Source organism: Dermochelys coriacea, chromosome 15, assembly GCF_009764565.3.
Source record: "Dermochelys coriacea isolate rDerCor1 chromosome 15, rDerCor1.pri.v4, whole genome shotgun sequence".
NCBI lineage: Eukaryota > Metazoa > Chordata > Testudines > Dermochelyidae > Dermochelys > Dermochelys coriacea.
Window position 1 is genome coordinate 13,133,054 of NC_050082.1, and position 22,615 is coordinate 13,155,668.

General features: G+C 47.1%; 2 protein-coding genes across 4 annotated transcripts in view; one reads left to right on the forward strand and one right to left on the reverse strand.

Moving 5' to 3' along the window:
* Window positions 1-15,254, forward strand: DERL3 (derlin 3). 3 transcript variants are annotated; one of them, XM_038372798.2, is made up of 7 exons: window positions 1-246; window positions 2,112-2,177; window positions 2,896-2,969; window positions 3,622-3,715; window positions 6,808-7,003; window positions 7,683-7,773; window positions 8,386-9,050. In XM_038372798.2, exons 1-7 carry the CDS (start codon window positions 154-156, stop codon window positions 8,486-8,488), a joined length of 717 nt encoding a protein of 238 aa, XP_038228726.1. In that variant the 5' UTR covers window positions 1-153; the 3' UTR covers window positions 8,489-9,050. The 3 variants fall into 3 exon arrangements, with proteins under 3 accessions (XP_038228726.1, XP_038228728.1, XP_038228729.1); XM_038372800.2 differs by having other exon boundaries at window positions 19-246; window positions 8,364-9,050; XM_038372801.2 differs by lacking the exon at window positions 8,386-9,050 and adding an exon at window positions 14,313-15,254 and having other exon boundaries at window positions 20-246.
* SMARCB1 (SWI/SNF related, matrix associated, actin dependent regulator of chromatin, subfamily b, member 1) overlaps window positions 11,265-22,615 on the reverse strand; it is a 19,911-nt gene continuing 8,560 nt past the window's right edge. Inside the window, 5 exon segments of the mRNA XM_038372797.2 lie at window positions 11,265-11,667; window positions 12,700-12,831; window positions 19,201-19,391; window positions 19,873-20,039; window positions 20,714-20,841. Coding sequence (XP_038228725.1) covers window positions 11,628-11,667; window positions 12,700-12,831; window positions 19,201-19,391; window positions 19,873-20,039; window positions 20,714-20,841 — 658 coding nt within the window. The 3' untranslated portion in view covers window positions 11,265-11,627.

The window sequence follows — 22,615 nt, forward strand, 5'->3', positions numbered from 1 at the left end:
AGCGATTGGCGAGCGGAGGCTTGGGGGGGTGGGGCTGAGCCTGCCTCAGTCGCTACGGCCGTATGGCTGCGTTAAAGGGGCCGTAGCGCCGTTTGCCGCTGCTGCCGCCCCGGACCCCCCGCTGCAGGCCGGTGCCGGCTCCCCGGCGGCGCCATGGCCTATCAGGGCTTCGCGCAGGAGTACCTGGGGATCCCGGCCGTGACGCGGGCCTACACCACCGCCTGCGTCCTCACCACCGCCGCCGTGGTAAGGGGGGGGCCGCAGCCGGGGGGCCCGCTCCCAGCGGCCTCCCGCTGGCCGGGATCTGCGGGAGCTCGCTGCGGCCCTGCCCGGCTGCCCTTCCCCCCCCCCGGGGGGCATAAAGCCGGAGTCAGCCGCCCGCCCACGTGTGCGCCGCAGTGTGGACGCGGGCTCTGACACGTTTCAGGGCCCGGCCGTGCCGCGCTGTGCGGGCGCCCCGGGACTGGAGCCTGTGGGCGGCCGGCCAAGTGGGCAATCGGGCTGTGAACGCTCCCGCCGCTAGCCCGTGGGCGTGCCAGGCGCTCTGAGGACGAAGCCCAAGGGCGAGGGGTTACCAGCTCTCCCCAGCCTGCCCCGGGGCGGACCCTGCAGCAGGCCTGACCCCTCGGAGGCTCCTTTCGAGTGAACGTTGCTGGGTGTTCTCTGCCCTGCTCACCGGGAGCTGGGGCTGGTCCCTGGGCTGGGTCCTGTACACTGTGCTCGGCTCCTCAGTGCTAGGGAGGGAGGCAGACTCTGTGCCCGGGACACCTACCTGCTGGACATGTGGTCTGTGCCTTTGCCTTGCTCCTCGTTTCCTTCCTGTGGCAGGGAATGGGATAGTTCATTCCCTGCCACAGAGCAACAAGATTTTCAGCTTTCTTCTAGCGTTTATTCCCTAGTTCGAGGCTAAATTCTGCGAGTAGTGGAATTGGTGGGCTTGCATTCTGGCTCTCGGCATTTGCATAATTTGCTCTAATTTTCTCTAAAGCACACACTCTCCTTCTGTCCCACCATCAGCTGGCAGTGAAATAAGTTTGTGACCCGGCCTCAGACAGGGTGCAATATCTCATGTTTTCTGAGGCCAGACTCTGTTAGGAATAAGATGCTTCAATAGTCCTGCGTGCAGCTCACCATGTCTTCCCTGAACCTCCTTGCAAATCATCACCTTTTCCCTTGCTGGGTAGGGGTTGGAATGAACAGTATTGTCAGAGGTTGCATTTAATGTCCTTCATGGGATGGCGGGTAGGATGGGTTTGGGAGGGCTGATGTTTTTTGCCCCCTCACACACTATTGGACAAATACCTCTTAAGAGCTGGTCTAGATAATTCTTAATCCTGCCATGAGTGCAGGGAACTGGACTAGATGACCTCAAAAGGTCCCTTCCAGTTCTACAATTCTATACACAGACACACAGTGTTCATTCAAAATCAGAAAACCAAATGGTGCCTGCTTGAATAAAGAGCATCAGAGGATGATAAAAAGGGGCTCAGAGAAGCAATAGATACGAGCAGCGTGCACAGCAAAAAAACAAAAGAGAATGACTGCTCCATTTATGCAGCAAGTGGCTCGCTCCCCACTGAAAACACTTCATACATTTCTACTCCCCCAGTGACAGGGTTCTTTGTGTCTCCGGCAAACTCCACCTTTGTCTGTAAATTGCTTGAACTAAGATCCTTCCATTGTAACAGATTCTGACCATTCCACCTGCATTTGTCTGTGATCCTTTCCCTTGTTCCTCTGCTGCTTTGTGTCTGACCTGGCCCCATTCCTCTTTCCCTCAAACTTCCTGCTTCCAACCTTGCCTGATGTTATATGCCAACTTCCTTCCCTTCTACCCTCCCAAAAATAAAAAACTACCTTGGTTTGTCAATCATCATACTATTACATAACAACCCTGAGTAGCTGTGTGACCTAATCACTTTGTCCTCCCCATCTCTCTCTGCATCACTTAATGCTCTCTCTCATGGCATCACGTGTAAAATTAAGTGGCAGGTTTCTTAGTGCAAAGTCTGGCATACTCTGGGTGCTGTATAAACAACATTAAGGGCAGCATGACCAGCTTCTCATGTCTCACTCCAAGGTTAAATGGTTGCTCTCTTGGTTTCTTGCAGCAATTAGAATTCATCACCCCTTTCCAGCTGTATTTCAACCCAGATCTGATTTTCAGAAAGTTCCAGGTGAGATTCTTTTCTTATAAGGGGTTAATTTTCCACTGAGTCCTTCACTCTCTTCCTAGCCTGATAATCCAGAGATTTCATGAGCTGGAGGTGGAGCCAGCAGGCCAGCCGAATTTCCCTATTTCCTTATCACAAGGAGCCCTACTAGCCTGGAGGAGCTTCTTTATTTCAGATACTCTCTTGTGCTCTGTCTGGTGGTGAAAGTGGCTGCTGGGCCTTGTGGGATTTTTTCCCACTAGCAGAAGTTTGGAGTTGTGGCTATAGTCAGACAGTAGTGTTTTCCCCACCCTTCTCTGCCCCACGCCACAGTGGGTTCTTTAGGTCCCTTTCCTGTTTTACTCAGATCCTACTAAGACTGTCACTCCAGTCCCCTTTCAAGAAGAAGGTTGGGTGAGATTTAAGACCATCTAGTCTCTTGAGGCTGGATGGGGGAAGCTCTCCTTTAGGAAGGATTCTTGCTTTGGGTGGTGGGATCATAAATTGTCTCTTCCCTTGGGGAAGGTGTGGAAATATCACTCACCAAGGAGGAAAGACTGTCTGGTTCTGAGAGGGTAGATGGAATCCACAGGAGGTGGGTAAGACAAGCATCTAGTTTTGTGGGGCTGATTACCGAACAGGGTAAATGGCTGTATGGAGGCACATAGGTGCGGGGGACCTTCCAAATTGGGGAAGAGATATGGCTGTCCATCTCGTTCTTTTCCTGTCTCTTCTCTTACAGATTTGGAGGCTGATCACCAACTTCCTCTTTTTTGGGCCCTTGGGATTCAGTTTCTTTTTCAACATGATATTTTTGTATCCTTTGTTCTCAACAGCACTTTCTGCTCCCTTTTAGTTTTAAATGTGACTCTCCACTCACCCACCTTCCCGATCTAGTTGGCTTGTATCATCTGCGGGCGGGGCTGGGCTGGGCTGTAGAGTTCCCCTTCCTCAAGTCTCTGCCAGTCTGAAATGAAAAGTCAATTCCCAGACAGGGTCGCTCCAGAGCCTGTTGGTGCCTTGGGATGGGAGATGGCCAAGCTCACTGCTGAAGAGATCCAGCTAGCCCGTCACTCGTTCAATCTGTCATCCAAAGTACCTGTCAGGCTGGGGCAGCCCCTCTTGAGGAATGCCTAGTGTGATATCAGTGAGGCAGGCAATGTTAGCTGCCACCAGAAACTACAGAGCCATACCAACTCCTGGAACTGTGCTGTCCATGGCCAGTGCAGTGTGGTTTCTGCAGCCACGCTGGACAGAGGTGACTCGCTCTTTCCCTGAATCTGGTAACACAAGACAAAAGATGAATCTCACTGCTCTGGCTCGGGGACTTGGGCAGCTGGCTGGCAGCTTCCTCTCATGAAACCTCTTGTGGGAACTTGTCGGCAAACCCCTGTGGTTCAGCCACTGATGCAGGGCGGCCAGCTGTTAAGTTTCCTATACTGCAAACCCTCTCGTTTCCTGCTGTCAGGTACAGATATTGCCGAATGCTAGAGGAAGGCTCCTTTCGGGGACGGACTGCAGACTTTGTCTTCATGTTTCTCTTCGGGGGATTTCTCATGACAGTATCCTTTGTTTGTTTGAGTTGGTCAAGGCCCTCTGGGCTTCTGTCCTATGATAAATATTTTTGTAATATAATTGTAAATAGGCTGGTAGTCCACTGACTCCTTGTACCAAGGACCTTCTTACGGTCTTCTGTATGCCTCTCGACATTCTGGTTGGCTTTACCATAAAGTAGGACAGGTGGCTGCCTAGAGTGGCAAAACTTGGACTGCAGGATGTGAGGCTCACATTTCCCAAGGCAAACAAACTCTGGAGCCACCAGGCTGACAGATGAAGTCTCTGCTCCTGCAATGGCTTTTCTGATGTACAGCACCCTCTGTCTTGCAGGCTCTCAAATAGTGGGCTGGCAACTCCACAGGCTAATTACTTTTGTTGTACACGTCTCTTTGTACTCCCCAGGCCCTGAAAGGACTTGTCTAAGATTTATGCTCCAGCTACAAAAAGTTAACTTTTGTTTCTTCCACTGACCACAGGAGCTCTGATGTATCTGGAGGGGTCACATATAATTGGACAGGGCGGCAGGATGTTGTGTAATCAGGGATGCAGGAAGCTGTCCAATCAGTAGGCTTAGCCAGAAATGGAGCCATATAGCTCTTACCAGATTGAGTAAAAACCTTAAGTAACCCTACTGAGCTATGAGGTTCCTATTCCCATATCTCTACACTGATCCATGCTGTCATCTCGGGAGGGGGCGGGGCGTGTTACTGCACAATAACAGCTCACACTGGAGTGTCTAAGTGATTGGAATATGGGTAATTTAGAGAAAACGGCAGCAATTAAAACATTTAGCTCCAAGCTCCCAGAGTGCGTGGGACTGACAAAGGAGCTGCCTGGATGTAGCTGAAGGCAACTTGGTCCTGAATCTTAAGCAGATTGTGTACCATAAGGCTCTGCACTGTGGTCGTATAGCTCATGGGTATGACCAGGGCTACTTCTGATTTTTGTACCTAGTGTGAACATTGTTTTAAGCTTTGGAACCATTTTAAAGTAAGAGAAACATGTCTGGGAGGGACAAAAAACTCCCTCTGCAGACAAGCCTCCTGCCATCTGTTGCAAGGTGCACTCCGAGAAGGGTGTTAAACATGTGTCCAGATGAAAACGAGCTGTATCAAAAGATGCACTTTCCCTAAAGCTGTGTGTATTTTCATATGCAAATGCTGAGCAGACTCCGACATCCAGGTGCAGTGTCTGTAAGTGCTTTGCTAGGCAAATGCCAATGCATCTGTGGTGTCCACACTCTTGACCTGCCAAGATTGAGTCAGAGCCCCTGAGCACAGCGGGGAAAATGATTGGGAAGCCCAGAGTCTCACCTCTGCAAACCTGCAGCTAGGCCTTAGGGCCATTGGCATGTTAGAAACAAGCCACCCATCTCCCTTCCAGGGAAAGGACTCTTAATTGAGAAGAGGGTATGGTTTATCTTGGACAGAACTCTCTTGCAGAGGACAAGTGTGATTGGCTTGAATGCTGATAAATGTCAGGTCCACCTCTTGTGCTCAAAACATGAAACTTAACTTTAAGAAGTGGCCTGGCGGGCTCCTAAGCATTGTAATGTGATACAGAATCTCTCTCCCTCTAGGACAGCCATTCAGACCTAGCCCAGGGTAGTAGTTATAATCCTTAGAGCCCTGAAGATGAGTTTGCTCAGTCCAGATCCCACTCAACCAGTGTCCATGTAATGAAAACTACCGTGTTGCACTAACTGGCATCCTCAGCAAAGAGCAAGGAAGGGCTTGGCATGGATACTGACCTACCTACCCCTCACAGTCTTGGAAGGCAGTTTGGTCTTGTGAGTAGGGCATGCTACAGGAAGTTGGTGGAGCTGGCTTCTATTTTGGGATCTAGCACTGATTCACTGGGACCTAGGCAAACTGACCTCTCTGTGCTAGCTTCCCCATTGTGAGAAGGCAGGATCATTCTACTTACAAAGTGCTTGGAACTCTTTTGTTGAAGTACTGAATCATGGTGATATTAGAACCACTCCCTTCAGAGCAATGGTGAGGGGCTAATGAACAGGACCTGCTGCTGCCTCTAAGGGTTTCATAGAGGGCTTGGGGCTCCCTGCTGTCAGGCAGGCTGCTTTCACTAGCACTAAGTTCATGCTCTGTACATATACAGGAGAAAATTAACAAAATAGGGTTCTCCTGTGAGCTGAACAGGTTGGACACTTACCATAGTGGCAATAACCATCAGTTTGGACATTGCTCCTGAAGAGCCAGGTGGTTTTCCAAGGGAATAACAGCTGTTTGTGTTATGCCTGCCCTGGGGTGGAACGTGCTCTTCCTCAGCAGAACGGCATGCTGACTAATTCCTGTTGCAGCCACTGTTATGGAGGGTTGGGTGCAAGGAGGGGTGAGTATGGGGGCTATCCCCATGCACAGGAGAGGGGTGAACTTCTGCAGGATAAAGCTGGTGACTTGTCCGCTCATTTTGCTGTCCAAATTAGCTGCATCCAGACAGGTCCTGTTCACAGATTCATATGAGGCCTGGATCCAAGGAGACCTCTCATGTCCAATCTCCCATCTTGCACAAAGGTTTTCGGCAAAACACTACTAACACTCCTGGAAGCTTAACATCTAGTGATGAAGCCTCAATTATTGCACCAGGCAGTTTCATGTCTCTTCCAGGCTATGGAACACTTCTCTAAGTTCATTAAAGAAAAACTATGTCCAGTGTAGGAGTATTGTCCTTGGCTGCAGGGGAGGCCAGTGTCCTGGGAAAGTGGAGGAGGGGGCGGAAGGGGTGCTACAGAAGTGAGGGTGCACAGCCCCTGCTTGCCACAAGCTCACCCCAGGCAGCACAGAGTAGCTGAGGTGGAAATGACACTGATCCATTGCAGGTTTTGCTACCTGGGGAAGATGGGGAGGCAGCACCGGGCAGAGGGATTGGTGTGTCCCAGACCTCATGGAAGGAGTTGCGAGTCGCATGGGATCTCTCTCACTTATGTAGCTGACTCCAGTACACTGAAATCCTAGGCAGCTGCCCAAGTATCTAACTAATGTGTCAGAACTTATGAGATTGTCCCATCTTCTGTCCTGCTGCTCTGGGCTGTAGCATAAGCAGAATGTGCTGTTCTCCTTGACTCTGTAGCTCTCAGCTCTTCGGCCTCTTTGCAAGCCTCTTCTTCCTGGGCCAGGCTTTCACCATCATGCTGGTGTACGTGTGGAGCCGCAGGAACCCTTACATCCGCATGAACTTCTTCGGGCTTCTTAACTTCCAGGCCCCCTTCCTGCCCTGGGTTCTGATGGGATTCTCTCTGCTGCTGGGCAATTCCATCATCATTGATTTGTTGGGTAAGAGGACACTGGGTACCCTTTGGAAGGGTGGCGTCTGTGTATGTACAGCTCTCCCAACTGTCACCCCAGCGGTTTACATCACATGGCCTGGGTTCACCCTTGGTGGCATGCCTTTCTCAAAGGAGAACAGCTGGCCTAGTCTGATAGATTGCCACAGACACACAAGTTCAGTCTCACTGTTGAACTAAGTGCACTTTGTATAGCACCTGTGTATTGTGCCCATGAGGCACCAATGACTAACTTGGGATGGTGCCACCTATGAATCCACAGCAGAGCTGGCTCTTCAGGTATGGGGATGGGAAGAAAATGAGCTCTAAGCTGACACTCATGCCCCATTCCTTCTGCCCTCCCAGTTCTGTTTTATTGTCCATACCCCAAGAGTTCTCTGCAGCCATGCTTTACTTTGGAGCATAAAGCATGAGTACATTCAAAGCCAGGCCTTTGCTAAAGCCGACACCCCCCCACCCTCCCCACACACAGAGTGGTGACTCACGCAGGGCTCTCCCAGCTGGGTATGTAGAGGCAATGCAGCTATCTCCTGGGACAGCTGCTTACAGGTAGCTTTTTTCCTGTCTCAGAACTTCAGCGAGCAGCTAGTTAGCTGCCCTCTTCCCCCCCTCCCCCCCGGGAAGAGGCATGTCTGAGGCTAACACTTCTGCCTTCATCTTCTCTACAGGAATTGCAGTGGGTCATATTTATTACTTCCTTGAAGATGTTTTTCCCAACCAGCCTGGAGGGAAGAAGTTGCTGCTCACTCCAGACTTCCTGTAAGTGAAATTCTAGTCATCTTTCCTGGATCCAATGTATCATCTACACCTCCAAGGGTTTTTTTTTTTCAAAACAAAATAGCTAACCTGCCTCAGTGCTAGAAAAGAACCTCAGCCTCACTCGGGCTGGTCATGTCTCGGAGCAAGTTACTAATCAGGCAGTGCAAACGCTGACAGCTGTCCACATTCAACCCTATTGTGGAAAGCACCACGTGCCTCAAACTGCTGTCCTAACTGGCAATCTATACATGCTCTGCTCCTGCTTGAATGCTTTGACTCAGGCCCCACTGGGAGTCAGGCTTCCAATGAAAGGAAGTGGCCCTTGTTGGACACTTGAGCAGTAAGATGATATGGCACAAGGGCAGCTCCAGGCTTGATAACTGAAGTACAGCATATGGGTAACTGGATCAAGTTGTTGGAGGGTAGACAGCAATGCATTTGCTTTTTCCCTGACTCAGCTGAGAACTAGGCACTATGGAAACCCCTATGTTGCAGTACATGTAGCTGTCCCTGAGAGCAGGTTTGGTTCCTAGAAGGGATGGGGTGGCTTTCATCCCTCACACCTAATTCTTACTGTTCACTTCTTTTGGGGATGGGCCTGTTCCCTGTCAGGAAGCTGGTATTTGACACTCCTGAAGAAGATCCCAACTACAACCCCCTTCCTGATGATCAGCCAGCTGCTGACCAAGACCAGAACCAGCCGCCGGCTCAATAGTAGGGGAGAACCTGCTCTCCCCCATGTGACCGAACTCTTCTCCTTCCTGCTGGACTGATACTGCAGGGGGAAAGCTTTGCCATGGACAGATGCTGTCTGAAGAACAGCTCCAGTCACTAGTTTTAGTATCATTGTTCCCCGGGGATAACTTATTTCCCAAGTTGTTCCTTGGGATGTCATTTACAAACTGAATGGAATTATGTAGATGTATGTGTACAGAACTGGTGTAGGGAGGGGGTGGAGGCTAGTCCCTGGCTACAGTAAATCCCACAGCAGCCTGGGCCTCAAATGATCATCTTAGTCTAGTTCTGCTACAGCTATGCTGCGTGCCAAGTCACCTGTCTCCTTGGTACACCCTGGTACTCCTTCTTTCCCAAGAGGCTCCAGTTGTTGCTTTGTGCCATGGAATTGCTTGATGCTCTAGGTATGACTCAGCTGTAGCAATGTGTGCACCCCCCAGAACTGGAGAATCACAGCGGGAAATGGTTCATTGCCTTGGTTCTGCTCTTCTTTCCCCTTCCATTCTCCCAGCTCCTTTACATTAAAGTTTATATTTTTCAAAGGCCAAGCTATGCCTGGTAGGGCAAGAGGCACCCAGGGCTGTTATGCAGAACAGTTATTACTTAGGCCCTGACACTCAGCAAGGGCTTCATTCCTAGCTATAAGTTATTTCAAATTCAGCTCAAACAAAGGGAAGATGTAGACTAGTGCACTTGCCCAGCTATGGGAGAGCCTACCACAACGACAGACGGGAGCTTGAGTGCTGCATGGAAAGGAAACCAGCTGCGGGAGATGCAGAATATTTAAAGACAGCAGCAAGGCCCTCTTAATGTAAAATGCTTGAACAACTGCTCAGAGCTGAAAGTTTTCCAGTCTCCTCTAATCATGGTACAGTGGCTCATGTTAAATTACTAAATTTAATAGTGACAAGGCTTGCCCCTGTACAGCCCAGCAATAACTTTTAGGCCATATCCACAGCCACCAAGCTGCACTGGTTTAAAAGCCCACCGTATTATACTAGTGCAAGTGCCTGTGAATTACATCTGAGAGCTAAACAGTTTTAACCTACTAAGGATCCATACCAAGTTGAACCAGTTAACAAAGCTGAATAGTGTGTGTGTCTGGACCAGGCCTAAGTATTTCAAAGCATAAAGTTTGTATTATGCAGGCTTGTGTCATAGTGCTTTGCAAGCCTGTGACCCACCAGAGCCACTAGATTCAAAACAGCAACAAGTATCAAGTTAGCAGAAGCAAAATGGTGCAGGAGCCTTAAGGCTCAGGAAGCTCAGCCCTTCTCTTAATTCTCTGCAGTTTATGTCAAGTGCTGCTCCCGGAGGAGAGGCTGAGCTTCCTTACCACAAAGTAGGCAGTCTTACTACCCACCAAATGAAAAATCCATTGTAATCAAGCTCCATTCAAGGGAGGGAAGACAGGGGCATAAGGAGATTTACTCATCATTTACATTCTAAGCTTAGCTGTATATAAATGCAGCTTTTGGCTGTGGGACTCCCCCCCGTTGGAATAACCTGTTGATGAAAGGTAAGAGGCAAAGACTAGCACTTGGACAGCAGTTGATCAGTGTAAGGGTTAAGGCTGCAGTGATAAAACTGCCGAGTTTGCAAGTTCATGGCTTCTGCAAACTCTGAATTTTTATTCTTCCCTCCCCCCAGACTGAGAAACCTGTGTGCTTTCAAACAGCTATCAACTGGGGCTGCCAATGTGCAAGACAAAGCACGATAATTCTCATGCTAAAAGGAGATTTCTGACAATGCTAGAAGCGTGGGTTGACTATGCCAGAATAGGTTTTACAGCCGCCTTTAAGCAGACCAGTGTCAGATTGTTAATGTAATCTGTGCTGCTTGCAACGTTTTCTCTTGGTTTTCCTGGAGGAGGAGGAGTGCAAGCTCTAGCAAAGCAGCCAACAAGCCAGCAGCTTGGCTTTGATTCTATTTAAAAATTTAAAATAAAAAGCTGACCATGTGTATCTTGTTTAAAACAGCCAAATTAAACTCCTCCTGGGAAAGGGCAGGTCTCTGCATTCTCCCCAGCTTTACAGAATCCTGGCCCCAAAGCGTTAATGGCATGTGTGAATACAGCTTTATTCCTGGTGAGAGCTTAGTTAATTCATTAACTGCAAGGGAGGGAGTGACTGCATGTGATCATGCACAGTGGTGGCTTTTTACTGAAGGAAAGATGCAATTTCAGCAGAGAGTCTGCAGTCTTACCACCAGTTCTGGGAGTTGAGGTATTCTCCCCAACTTTGGCTTCCAATCAACACACTCTGACACTAGACAGAGATGAACTTCAAAGCCTACCTGAAGCCATGGACTAGACCATGCTCACCAAGCTAACCAGCCATGCTCCATTCACTGAGACATAATTACAGACACAGAGCTGGTTCTGATTGCCCTGAGTGCGCTAAACAAACAGCTCCTTCATGATCCAGACAACATCAACATTCATTCCGTGTTGTCCTCATGATCTTCACCATTCCCACCCCAGAGAGTCACAAAGCCCAGTCCCCTAGTAAAAGACAAGGCCTGGACAGGATTCGCTTTGAAGCCTATTAGGTCTGTTCCAAGTGTGCAGCTAGAGGACAGGACTCCCTGCCAGGTGTGAACATCCAGCTCTTGTTGACCTGGGGAGAAAAGAAGGGCTGGAAACAACCCATGAAGCTCCAACAATCCAGCGTTAGGCCATCGGAAGGCTCAGTTGTCAGGAGCCCAAGCAATGAGAGCTAGACTCCCATGCATATAAGTTACTGATTCAAACCAACCATTATGCATTCCTTTTATTTTAAAAGTTGTCTTAACAGTGCACCTTGCACGTATACCAAAAAAAAAAAAAAAAAAAAAAAAAAATCTTTACTCAGTCCACACACAGGTACATGAGGGCTCTGACAGGTGCCACAGATCTCAGATGGATAACGTGCTCATGCAATGTTCTCGGCCCATGGCATTAAGGTGGGGGCAGGGGTGGGAGTCAGCGGTACTCTGAACTGCTTGGCAAGTGGAATGTATGTCCTCATTCTGGGCCAAAAAGATTCAAGACAAACCCCTGCCAATCTCCTAGGTCCTTTTGGGGGAGAGGAGTGGAGACAGAGTCTGTAGGATGAACACCACTATCATATCAGGGAGGGTTACCAGGCTGGAGCAGTGTTGGCCAAACGTCTCATGCGCCTGTAGGAAGTGAGGGAGAAAAAGGCACAGTAAGTGATTGGGAAATTATGCTTTAGTATATCTGCCTGGAATCGCAGCACACAGCCCTCCTAGATGCTAAAGGCCAAGTTACTGCACAGTCATAGGGGCTGCTAGACAAACTTACTTGCTAGTTAACACCCTAGCCTGGTTGTACTAATGACTTGATCCACATTGTTATCTGCCAGCTCCTGAAGAGTGTATGGCATTTCTGCCATTGCTGAGAAACCTGGCTACTCATTTCCATGTGTTCTTTCAGCCTGAATTGTGTTTACATCCATCAGCCATTGACAATTCAGCTTTACTGCAAGAGCTTACAGCTCCTGAGTATCAGAATGTCACAGTCTTATCAAATTGAGTATTAAATAACTGGGAGACGGTTTATCAGATACCAATGGCAGACACTCCATAGTTTTGAGCAATCCATGGTTGTTGCTTGAACCACTAGAATCTCTCAGTTTTATTATCTACAGTATCTTGGGGAGATAAACCAGGCAGATTTCACTTCACATCCATGCAGGTTTGGACAGCCTAAGCTGACCCTGCAGTGCTGCTTTGTAGGTCTCCCCCTACAGGGGCAAAAGCTGCTCTTATAATCACAACAGTGTTCCTACCTGTGCCAGCCAATAGGCAGAAGTGCAGTTAACCAGGCTGGGGTTTGGAATGTCACTCCTATTTCAAACAGTGCGTCTCCACGCATAAAAGGGAAGCTTTGTCAGGATGCTAGTCAGCATGTGGCATTTAGTCTTAAGATTCCTCGAGACCCCAGATATTACTGCACTAGAGGGGAGCGAGTTTTGAGCAGGAGATGGTCAAAATTAAAATGTTAAGACGCTTGCAGAGTGATGTGATAACAGTTTAATATCCTGAAGCAAAGGAGAGAGAGCCTTTTTCTGGTGTATTGATCTGAAATCCTGCCAGCTGGCTCTCAGCAGAGAAAAATAAAACATCAAAGCTTTTAAAAATTCTATCCTAGAGAGGGGCCAGAATGAAAACTGTAGGAACGGACAGCACCTTGTGTTTCTGTCTTGGTCTCGGATCTTCTTCTCCATCTCTGCGTCCGTCAGGGTTTCGAGCAGAGGGCACCACTGGTCAGCATCACCTGTGTTGCGAATGGCGATCTCTACGGTTGGCAGAGGGTTCTCACTGAAGCACCAGGTCAAGACAAAAAACAAAATTCAACCAAATCTGAATTGCAACAGCCAAGACACACAGACCTTTTGCTTCCCTTGGCCACTGCCCCAGAGCTGAGATGGGAGGGGTACTCAATATTCTCCACTCTGGCTGGGCACTCATTCTTACAGCTGCTTGGTACAGTCTGGTTCCTGCCCAACAGACAGACAAGCTACGTTTCCTGCAGCCTGGAATTGCCATGAATCTAACTATTTCAAAGCCATAGTCTCTTGTACGCACCAGTGAAAGGGGATTCGTCAAAGCAAACGCTGAACAAGTCCTCCTTATTTTAGAAAATTTTGGCTGTCAGGAGGCATATGACCAATATTAACAACAACATGAAGACTGCAGTTTAAAGAGCCATGCAGGTTTTGAATGCCAACCACAGTCTCAGTAGATTTCCCCTCTCTGAAGGCTCACTATGTAACTGGCTAATGGATATACGACATTCAGGCCGAGTGATCACAGACTAAGGAAAAGATCATACCAGTTTATGAATGCTGAAAGCTTTGTCATATCCAAGGGGACATTCATGAACTGGGAGAGTACCCTGCCTGCTCAGAAATGTGGCTTCCTGAGGTTCCTGCTAGCATTTCTGAGGCCATGTCTACACTTACCAGGGATGAAGGCTGCTGTGATCAATGCAGCGGGGGTCGATTTAGAGGGTCTAGTGAAGACCCGCTGAATTAACTGCAGAGTGCTCTCAGGTAGACTCCGGTAGTCCACCAGAACAAGAAGAGTAAGGTAAGTCGACCAGAGAGCATCTCCGGTCGACACAGCACAGTGTAAACACCGCAGTAAGTTGACCTAAGTTATAGCGTAACTCAGGTCAAGTTAGTCCCATAGTGTAGACAAGGCCACAGGCTATGCAAACTGCAAATGGTACTGTAATTCTGAGTTGCCTAGTACAAATGCTCTTTCTTCACAGCCTTTGGCAACTCCTTAGGTTCATAAGACCCGGTGACAATAATAAACTCTCCCAATCTTCCACTGAGGAGCAACACGTTATTGCAATTGAATCTAGAGACCCTAGTCATGGATTGGGTTCCATTGCACTAGGTATTCTACAAATGTATTGAATAAGTGTCAGTCCCTGACCCAAAGAGTTTAGTCTGCTAGTGCAAATTAAAAAACTAGTCTGCTATGAGCAGCTACACCATCACATGCTTACAAAGGGATCCTCACTTCACTATCTCTTTAAGAATTAACTGGTACGGCCCCTTGTGGTTATGTGAGTGGCTTCCTAAATATTGAGGATCTGGAAATGCAGCGAAGATACAGGCAAGTCTCAGTGTAAATATTTGGTTCAAATTTTGAAAAAGTGTATGTGTGTAGGGCCATCACAGATGCACACGGCCATGTCTGACCCCTCCCACAGAGAGACCACCACCACCACCACACAGAGTAGGATCCTGTCACTTACATGCTGCTAATCCCAGCTCTCTGATTCACAGGACATAATTCAACTGCTGATCACCATGGAAATGGGTTGTCTGCAGCAAAGCTGTTGATCGAGAATGGCAAACCTTTAGCTAACCCTCCAATAAAAAATTAATCCAAGGCCTCCTGGGAGGATGCCTCACTTGAATCTACTTCTGGTATGTCTGTCTGTCTCCATTTTAGCCATTCACCAAGAACACATATCTCAGCCCAGCCTGCGAGCGTTGCTGTGTGTTCCAGGGCCACCTGCTAGATCTTAGCTGTGTATTCAACTAGATGTTTAAACTGCTCTTGTTTTTCTGGCACACTTACCCCTTTGGGGCTGGTTAGATGAAGTTTCCTAAAATACATTTGTGCTACCAAATGAGAGGAGAATTTGAGGGCCTGATTCTGGCTCACACCTGCACAAGTCAACAGACTTCAATGGGGCTGCAAGACTGGGCCTAAGAGCATGATTTCAGCACAATCTTAAACTGGATCCCACATTTCCATGGACTGGCAGGAGTCAGAGAGAGAGGAAGGGAATCTACACTCTTGTGACAACACCCCAACTTCTCAAGGGCACAATGCTGCTGCCAGGCTGGAGGAGTGGCAGAGGGGATACTCCCAGTGTAGGAGGCCCTGTGTAATGCACCATCAGCTGCATAATTTTTAGTGGAGTGAGAGGAAGTTTTGACCTTCCCCATGCCCTGGTCCAACCCTCAGGTGACAGGCCGAGGTAACATTCACATGTGGCAGGGTCCATACAGCCAGCTGAGCAGGGTGACACTTTCTACTGGACACAAGGATGACCCCTATGGCATGGAGTGTTTGGTGTCTGGTAAAATCAGCTCCTTCCGTTAGATATTCAGATGGAAGCTCTTTGGGCCAGGGAACTTGTTTGTATACCGGCACTATATACTGAATAAGTCATGGGGACAGGAGAACTTGATGGGTCCCGTTTCAGCCTCCTCTTACCTCTCTTTAAATATATTTTCATATACCTTACTATAGAAATAGTTCTGTATAGTGGCTCTCAGCCCTGTACTGCTATATCACGTTTCTTGGCTTTCCTTGTTTTGCACTGACAGTGCTGACCAGCAAAAGCAGAATCCCACCGAATTACATGGTTTCAGCTCTCCGTCAGATGATTAAGATCTGTGTGACTCCTCAGATTCTGGCAGTCCCTGGAGATATTAAGGCTGTTCTTTTGATACTGTTACAGCAGACCCTTCTCCTACATCACTGGAATGTCTCTCTTCAGCAACCACCACTACTGTGGTTTGGGAATTCAGGAACTAACCAACCACAGAACCCAAATATCATTAATCACAAGAAGGTTTCAAAGCCACTCCTCTGCCAGAGGAGAAGCAGAAGGAAGATGACATTTGTACTAAGAGAAACAAAACAAGGTTTTAATTAGTGTTTTTTTAAACAAGAGATGATGTCTAAGTATTGATGGTTACTTTGTTCTGCTGGGGCCTCCTTTCCCACATTCTTCTCCTACCAGCAGCCAGCACTTTGATTTCATTGTTTGAAATAAGGTTCCTTTATCTTTGACAGGAAGTTTGAAGTCTACCTATTGCAATCACCCTCTATGTGCAAACTCTCCTTAATAATCAGGGCGATGCAGAAGTCCTTGGTAAACTGGCTTTAACAAGCCAGGATGTGAAGTCACCTCTTGGGACCACAGGCTGGTATTATATCGAGCATCTGTGGCAAACTAAGCACTGAGAGAGCAGCATTTGTCATAAGCTAAAATGACTAGAAGGGAGGTACATTTTCATATCATGCAAGCAACCTCCTGAGGGGGAAAAAAAAACAGAAAAAAACAAAAACAAAACTATCTACCTGCAAATAGCCTCCATCCTAACCAGGTCATCTGTGATAAATGGGGAAAACAGAGGTATATTAGAAAAGCCTTTTGGTACCTATGCAGGTTCATAGGGCCCCTCTGAAGCACTAAGGGACAAGAACTAGGAAGACTGACCATCTAGGAATGCTAGTCTCCACTGGATATGGGATACACTGTAATGGTGTGGGCAGAAGGCAGTTTAAACTTACTCATAAGGAATGAAGCAGTAGTGTTTGGGCTAATCCAAAAGTGGACTTCTGTCCAACACAGTGACGAGAGAGCTCTCCTCTTTACTTCAAGGACTGTCACAAGTATAAGCCAGGAGGGAGATACAGAGAAGAAAGCTTGAACTCCCAGCTGTGCTCACCAGCACATATTGCTAAACCAGCAAACGGTCCCCCTACCCTGGTTGCTTTCGAAGAGTTTACTCCTCAGCGTGGCCAGGATAAAACTATTCCCAGCACCACTGCACAGAGCTTGGGACATACTTCCACCCAGTCTCAGGGACTGCACCTACAGTTAGGAACACACCTGTGACTCTGCGTTGGTGGAGGTTGTAGTGTAGACATTCCTAGGGCATTTTTCCCATTATGTCATACAACTCTACTGAGAGGGGGTTAGAAGACAATGGGAAAGACACTAGATTCCAGTCCATATTTCATCTTTTCTAGTGTGGACAAGACTAAAAGCACTTTTGGCAATGGTGCCAAAAACAGTTTGGTCCCCAACCACATCAGGAGATACCAATCAGCTTTCACTGACAAAGGAAGGTATAAAAGTCACGCCCTGAGATGCTAACAGAGAGGAGACGCTGGCAGTAGGACAAGCACACAAGCTCTAACAATGGGATTGTACTCTTGCTTAAATCCATAACTACAAACTCCTCTCCAGAGAGGCTGTTCTCCACACTTAAGCAGAGAGGATTTTATGTTTACCTTTGGTTTACACCGAGTCTCTTTCCAGTCTCTAACAAACATTGCTTTGGCGATAATTTTGGAATTACACTGTTTCTGGGGACACCACTGGGGTATATTCTTGAAGGAAAGTAAACTGAGAAGTGCCAAGGGGCAGATGAGGAGTAAAAAGCAGCTGGCCTACAGCACTCCGGTGCTCCATTTCCAAAGGAGGCTGCCACAATGCTGGTTGTGGACAGTCGTGAATATACAAAGACCATGGAGAAAGGCAGAGCAAAGGACAGAAGGTTACAGTGACACAGACATATGCTCATGGTGCCAAGAGTGCTAACTGGCTGGGGCTCTTCTAAAATAATGAAAGCTGACTGCTAACTCCTGACTACAGCAATTTATTAAACCACCATGTGAACTATAATAATCTTACACTCTCAGGATTGCCTCTTATACAATAAAAAGGTCAGACTCGCAATCTAAGTGCCAGCAGAGTAATTCTATGGACTAGCCTCCTACTTCTACCATAACTCTATCTCCCGTTTTCTACTTCTATGCTCCCTCCCCCAACCTGGATGGACCTCTAAGCATTGCCCGTCCCTCCAATAAAGGGTTGGATGCGGTTCCCTTCCAACCGCTGGGGTGTACCATTGTGATGGCCTAAAATGGCCACAGGGAATTACTAAAAGCCAAAGCAAGGCATGTCCTTTCCCCCAGCCACTGCTGGCCCCGCAAATCATCTCAGATGTTGAGCTCTGATCCTTCACATAGTATCACAATGCACAGAGTTTAGTCTGCCAGGCCAGCCCAGAGACTAGCTCATTAATGCATATTCCCAACTTGTAATATATTATAATGAAATACATTAAGGATAAAAACCATCCATATACTAATTCACCACAGACCACTACATAATACAACTGGAACCTATTATTGTCAGAATGCATAACCTGTCTCCTGGTGATAAGTAAATCCTGTACTTGCTGCAACCCAGCTACAAAACGCAGGTCTGGAATCACCTGGCCAGTGCAGGGCATTACAGTTGCTGTTTAAATCAACATTAAGCTTTGAAAATACTTAAGATACCCTGGTTCATGAGTCAATGTGATACAGGGAACACAAATGGCTTAGAGGCCTCTCGAAAACGGTATCAGTATGTATGTTATGAAAGGAGAACATGATTAAAGGGTACATATTTTCTGTATGAAGAAGATGAAACAAGAGCTGTTACCCATTAGCTATAACAAAAGGCTGTAATGTGGCAAGAGCTGATAGCATCACAGAATAGTATTGCCTGGAACAGTTACAAACTGTATGCAACACCCCCACATCTCAACACAAAGGGCACTTAGGGAATGAAGCAGCCATTTCTAGCCTTTTGGCTCTATTTTAAACCAAAATGTGCTTGATGTTTTTGAATGGGTGAAACAGATTCCTCAAGTTAGCCAACCACCAAGAGCCTCAGGGTACGAATGAGACACAGACCTGAGGTGCAGCACGCAGAGCCAGGCTTCCCTCGAGTTTGTGGTGTTTGCACTGGTCCCATTCCCAGCCCCAGTAAAGCTAAACTCCATGCTCTCCAGAGTCAGCCTGCACATTACATCCAAGTGAGGCTATGCTCCATTTCCCCAATGCAGGCACCAATTCTGAAATTAGCTTACATCAGTGAGGATGGCATTGAAATAGCACCTCTCCCAAACAGCCTCAGCACATTTACACCTTGCCCTCCCTGCCACCCAGCCTGTGAACCACACAAGAAAGAGGGAGAGTCTCTGCAGGATTCCCAATAGGTGACCGTAAAGGAGCTGCCAACACCACACAGGAAATGGCCTTTACATAATATTGGCTTTTGGGAATTCTTTTGATTTGTGTTACTAAGACACTTACATGAAAGGAATATCTTCACTGCTTAGGAGTTCATTTGCTCCTTCCTCCTCTGATAAACCTCTCCACAGCAACTAACTTATGTCAAAGTGAGGAGGGCTTCAGGTGACAGAAGGACCACATGAGCTCAAGAAGCCAAAACCTTGTTTCCGTGCAAGCATCCTTAGGAAGAGCAGAGTAGGAACCAGAGTCTGGTACATCAGCAGGATTGTTGCCCAGAGAATCTCTTCCACAAGGAGGCAGATATTTAACAGATGGTAAGACTACAGTGTTCTGTACCTGAAGGCATAAGTCTTCTGATGCCAGCTCAGCTGTCCCCGAATGCTGTAAGCGATGGTGGTGACAAATTCCCCACCCAGCCCAAGCTCTGAACACAGCTTCAGTGCAAACTTCTCCGGGGAGTTCTCCTTCTCCGACATGTCCCATTCAAACTGGTCTACCAGGGAAATGTTCCCCACGTGGATATTTAGCTGGACACAATGCCATAAACACAAGTCAGATTTGTTTGCATCTCAAATACTGTTATGCATACCAATCTCTTGCATTACCTTGTCATGGTCATGCTTATTTAATGCTGAACGTAAAGTTCAGAGGCAAAGAAGATAAAAGGCTGAACAAATTCCATGCATTTCTAGAACTATTGAATTTGGGTTCCATACTGCCATTAGTGCTAGGAAACCCAAATGTGTGAGGACTTCCAGCTCTCCTCCTCAAAATGTGACACTGTTCCTTCCCCCACAGAACTCATATTACATCATCATCTGAATTCCTGGCACAGGACAGCAGTGTTCAATAGTCTGCCACCAGGGCTTCAACACAGAGGACAGATGTGATCTAGACACAGGACTGGGAGCCAGGAACTTCTAGCTTGAGGAGCCCACATGCTTTTCCTTCCCCAAACAGCCTTCTACTAAGTAAGTTAACTGAGGTCATGCCTTCCTTCTTTATTACCTTAATAATAACTCGTTGATCTGATTGGTCCTCTAGGATACTGTCAGTTGGATAAGACTCAATCTGTTGTCGAATTGCAGAGGCAATGGCAGGGACAAAGGTCAGAGGATTCAAATCCAGGTCATCACAGAGAATCTCCGAGAACATTTCTGGGGTCATTAGCTTTTCTGATGGAGGCGAAGAAAGGAAAACCAATTTCATTAGAACAAGCCAGTATTCCCAGTTAATTCAGTTAGGACTTACAGCAATTAGAATCTTCCTCTCACTGACCGATTACAAGGCATCAGGCCTCTGCTGTAACCTATGATGCAGAGGGAAATCTTATCTAACCTCTTACTAGAAAGAGTCAAAGGATGTTTTAGACTCTGGTTGTAAGGACATAACAATCTACAAACTTTGACTTAAGGAATGGACATTTACTATTTGTTCCTATGGAAACAACGTAGCCACAATCTAATACAATACACAGGTGAATGAGATTATGGAGATACAGGCTTTCGGTGCTTATAGTTGTATCTCATCTGAATACCACATGAGATCAGACACACTGGACTGTGGCATCAATGAATCAGGTGAGGAGAACAGGCCAATTACAAAAGATGGCCTCAAATTACACACACATCCCTAGAGCTCACTGCAACCAGTAGGAAGGACACGATACAGGATGAGACACCATGGAATCCCAGTGAAATGTGAGGCCTTGATAGCTTTGCCAATGTGTGGCAGGGGATGGATGTATCTCTCTCTCAAAAATAAATAAATAAATAAATAAATAATGCTATTGTATGGATGCAACTGAATCTCTCCAAGCTCCTTAGACAAGCCTTGGCTGCCTACATACCATTCATGTTCCACGTAAAAGCATCTCTGAGTTTCTGCCCATCGATTTCCATGTCCAATCGGATTGGAACCAGAACCTCTGGCTGGGATGCATTCTCATGGATTACTGCTGGGTCATGGTCATCAAAGCTGAAAGCAAACCATGACAACACACAGCATTCGACACTGGTAGAAGGTACACTAGCATCCAGGAGAAGAGACAGGATTTACCAGGCGTACCTTGCTCTGATAATCACAGCCTTTGGGTGGGCTCTAAAACATAAGCTTATAGGTCCAAAGCAACAATGACCCTGGGTTTCATTTTCACCTTTAACATGTCTGAGATAAAAAAATATGCTAGAGAATACAGTGAGGAAGTTCCTCGAGTTAGTTTGCATGACTGGCTCCCTCTGAACTCTTCAGGTCAAGTTTTCTATGGAAGATATAAAATCATCATGAGTCATAGCAGATGGACAATGTTGCAGAGAAAGTTATTGAAATATTTGCACAAAGGCAGAAAAATACATATCTAGTATGATGTAGGGGGACACAATTTGACTTGATCTAGCAGCTGGAGAATGACTATGTGATGTGATTTTAATGATCATTCGGTGGGATACAAGCTCCTCTCTTCTAGGCCATGGTGTTCAACTTCAGAGCACATCTTTAGCAAATGAAGGCCATTACTACTGTGTAGCTGGTTAATGGCCTATGTGAACTGAGCAGGAGTCTCAGTCCAGAGCCCAGAGGACAGGTGTGCACCTCTCAACCACCACCACAATTGGCATCCTTATTGACAGTCTTAGCACAGCTACCAAGGAGCGGATAGGAAATGAGAGTGAGCTGCTCTCCTCGCTACTGAGGATGGCCCTTCCTGAGACAGGGTTGAGGCATAGCAGGGGGCAGCATGGGAAAGCTTGCACGGCCATCTGTGCAATGTCCTATCAAAAACCAGTAGATTTGCATCCCGGGCTATCAATCCAGCAGCTTCCATGAGCACTAGATTAAACAAGTTTAAAAAATGAATGTTACCTGATTCTTTAGTGGTATTGATTAATTAGTAATTAATTGAAAATCAATTATAAAGAGCTGGGAACTGTAGGGTTCTAGTTCCAGAATCAGGCACAAGAGAAATCAAGGTTGTCCACTTCAATGTCTGGTTGGGAACCCTGATGTGCACAAGGAGGCACTCACACCAAAGGCAAAGCAAACTTTATGCACTTTTATTAGCATAATAAGTGAAGACACAAATACAAAAAAAAAAAAAAAAAAAAAAAAGAGAGCAACATATAGAGTTAAGGTATCATATATCATACGTCACAGAGGACTCACACCCTTTCTTGGGATCTGGTGGTAGAGACAGGCAGTTGCCTACAAGGGTCCTACTCTGTCCCTGGCATGTCAGACAAGTCTGATGGTCCAAATCTCTCCTTACATACATGGTGGTCTGGTCTATTATAGGGCCTAAGGGCTGTCATGAATATTCATTACCAATACCCAGCCTCCCTTGTCCATATCTGACTTCCTCACCCTAATAATGTGGAGTGTCCTTATCCTATAGGGCAGTATATTAACTATCATCACTACACCAATTTGTTGCCAAAGCAAGTTTGTGGTTAAGCATCTGCCAACATTTCGATCCTAAACTAAACAAGCCTAGTACTAGTTCAAATGTCCCTGCAGTTACCAGCTATCATTTTGCATGGACTTCCCCCTCCCCCAGCACAATATTCCCAGTTCCCCAAAACTCAGGGGGGACTGTGGGACCATTATTTATGCTAAAGTTCATAGGCCTCAACTCCTTATGCTAACTTAAGTTAATGCCTATAGGATACAGGCCTATAGGTTCTTTCAGTTACTGCTAAACAGAATGCTAAGCTAGCTCTCTGGGCTCCCACACACATTTCCGAACACCACTCTGCCT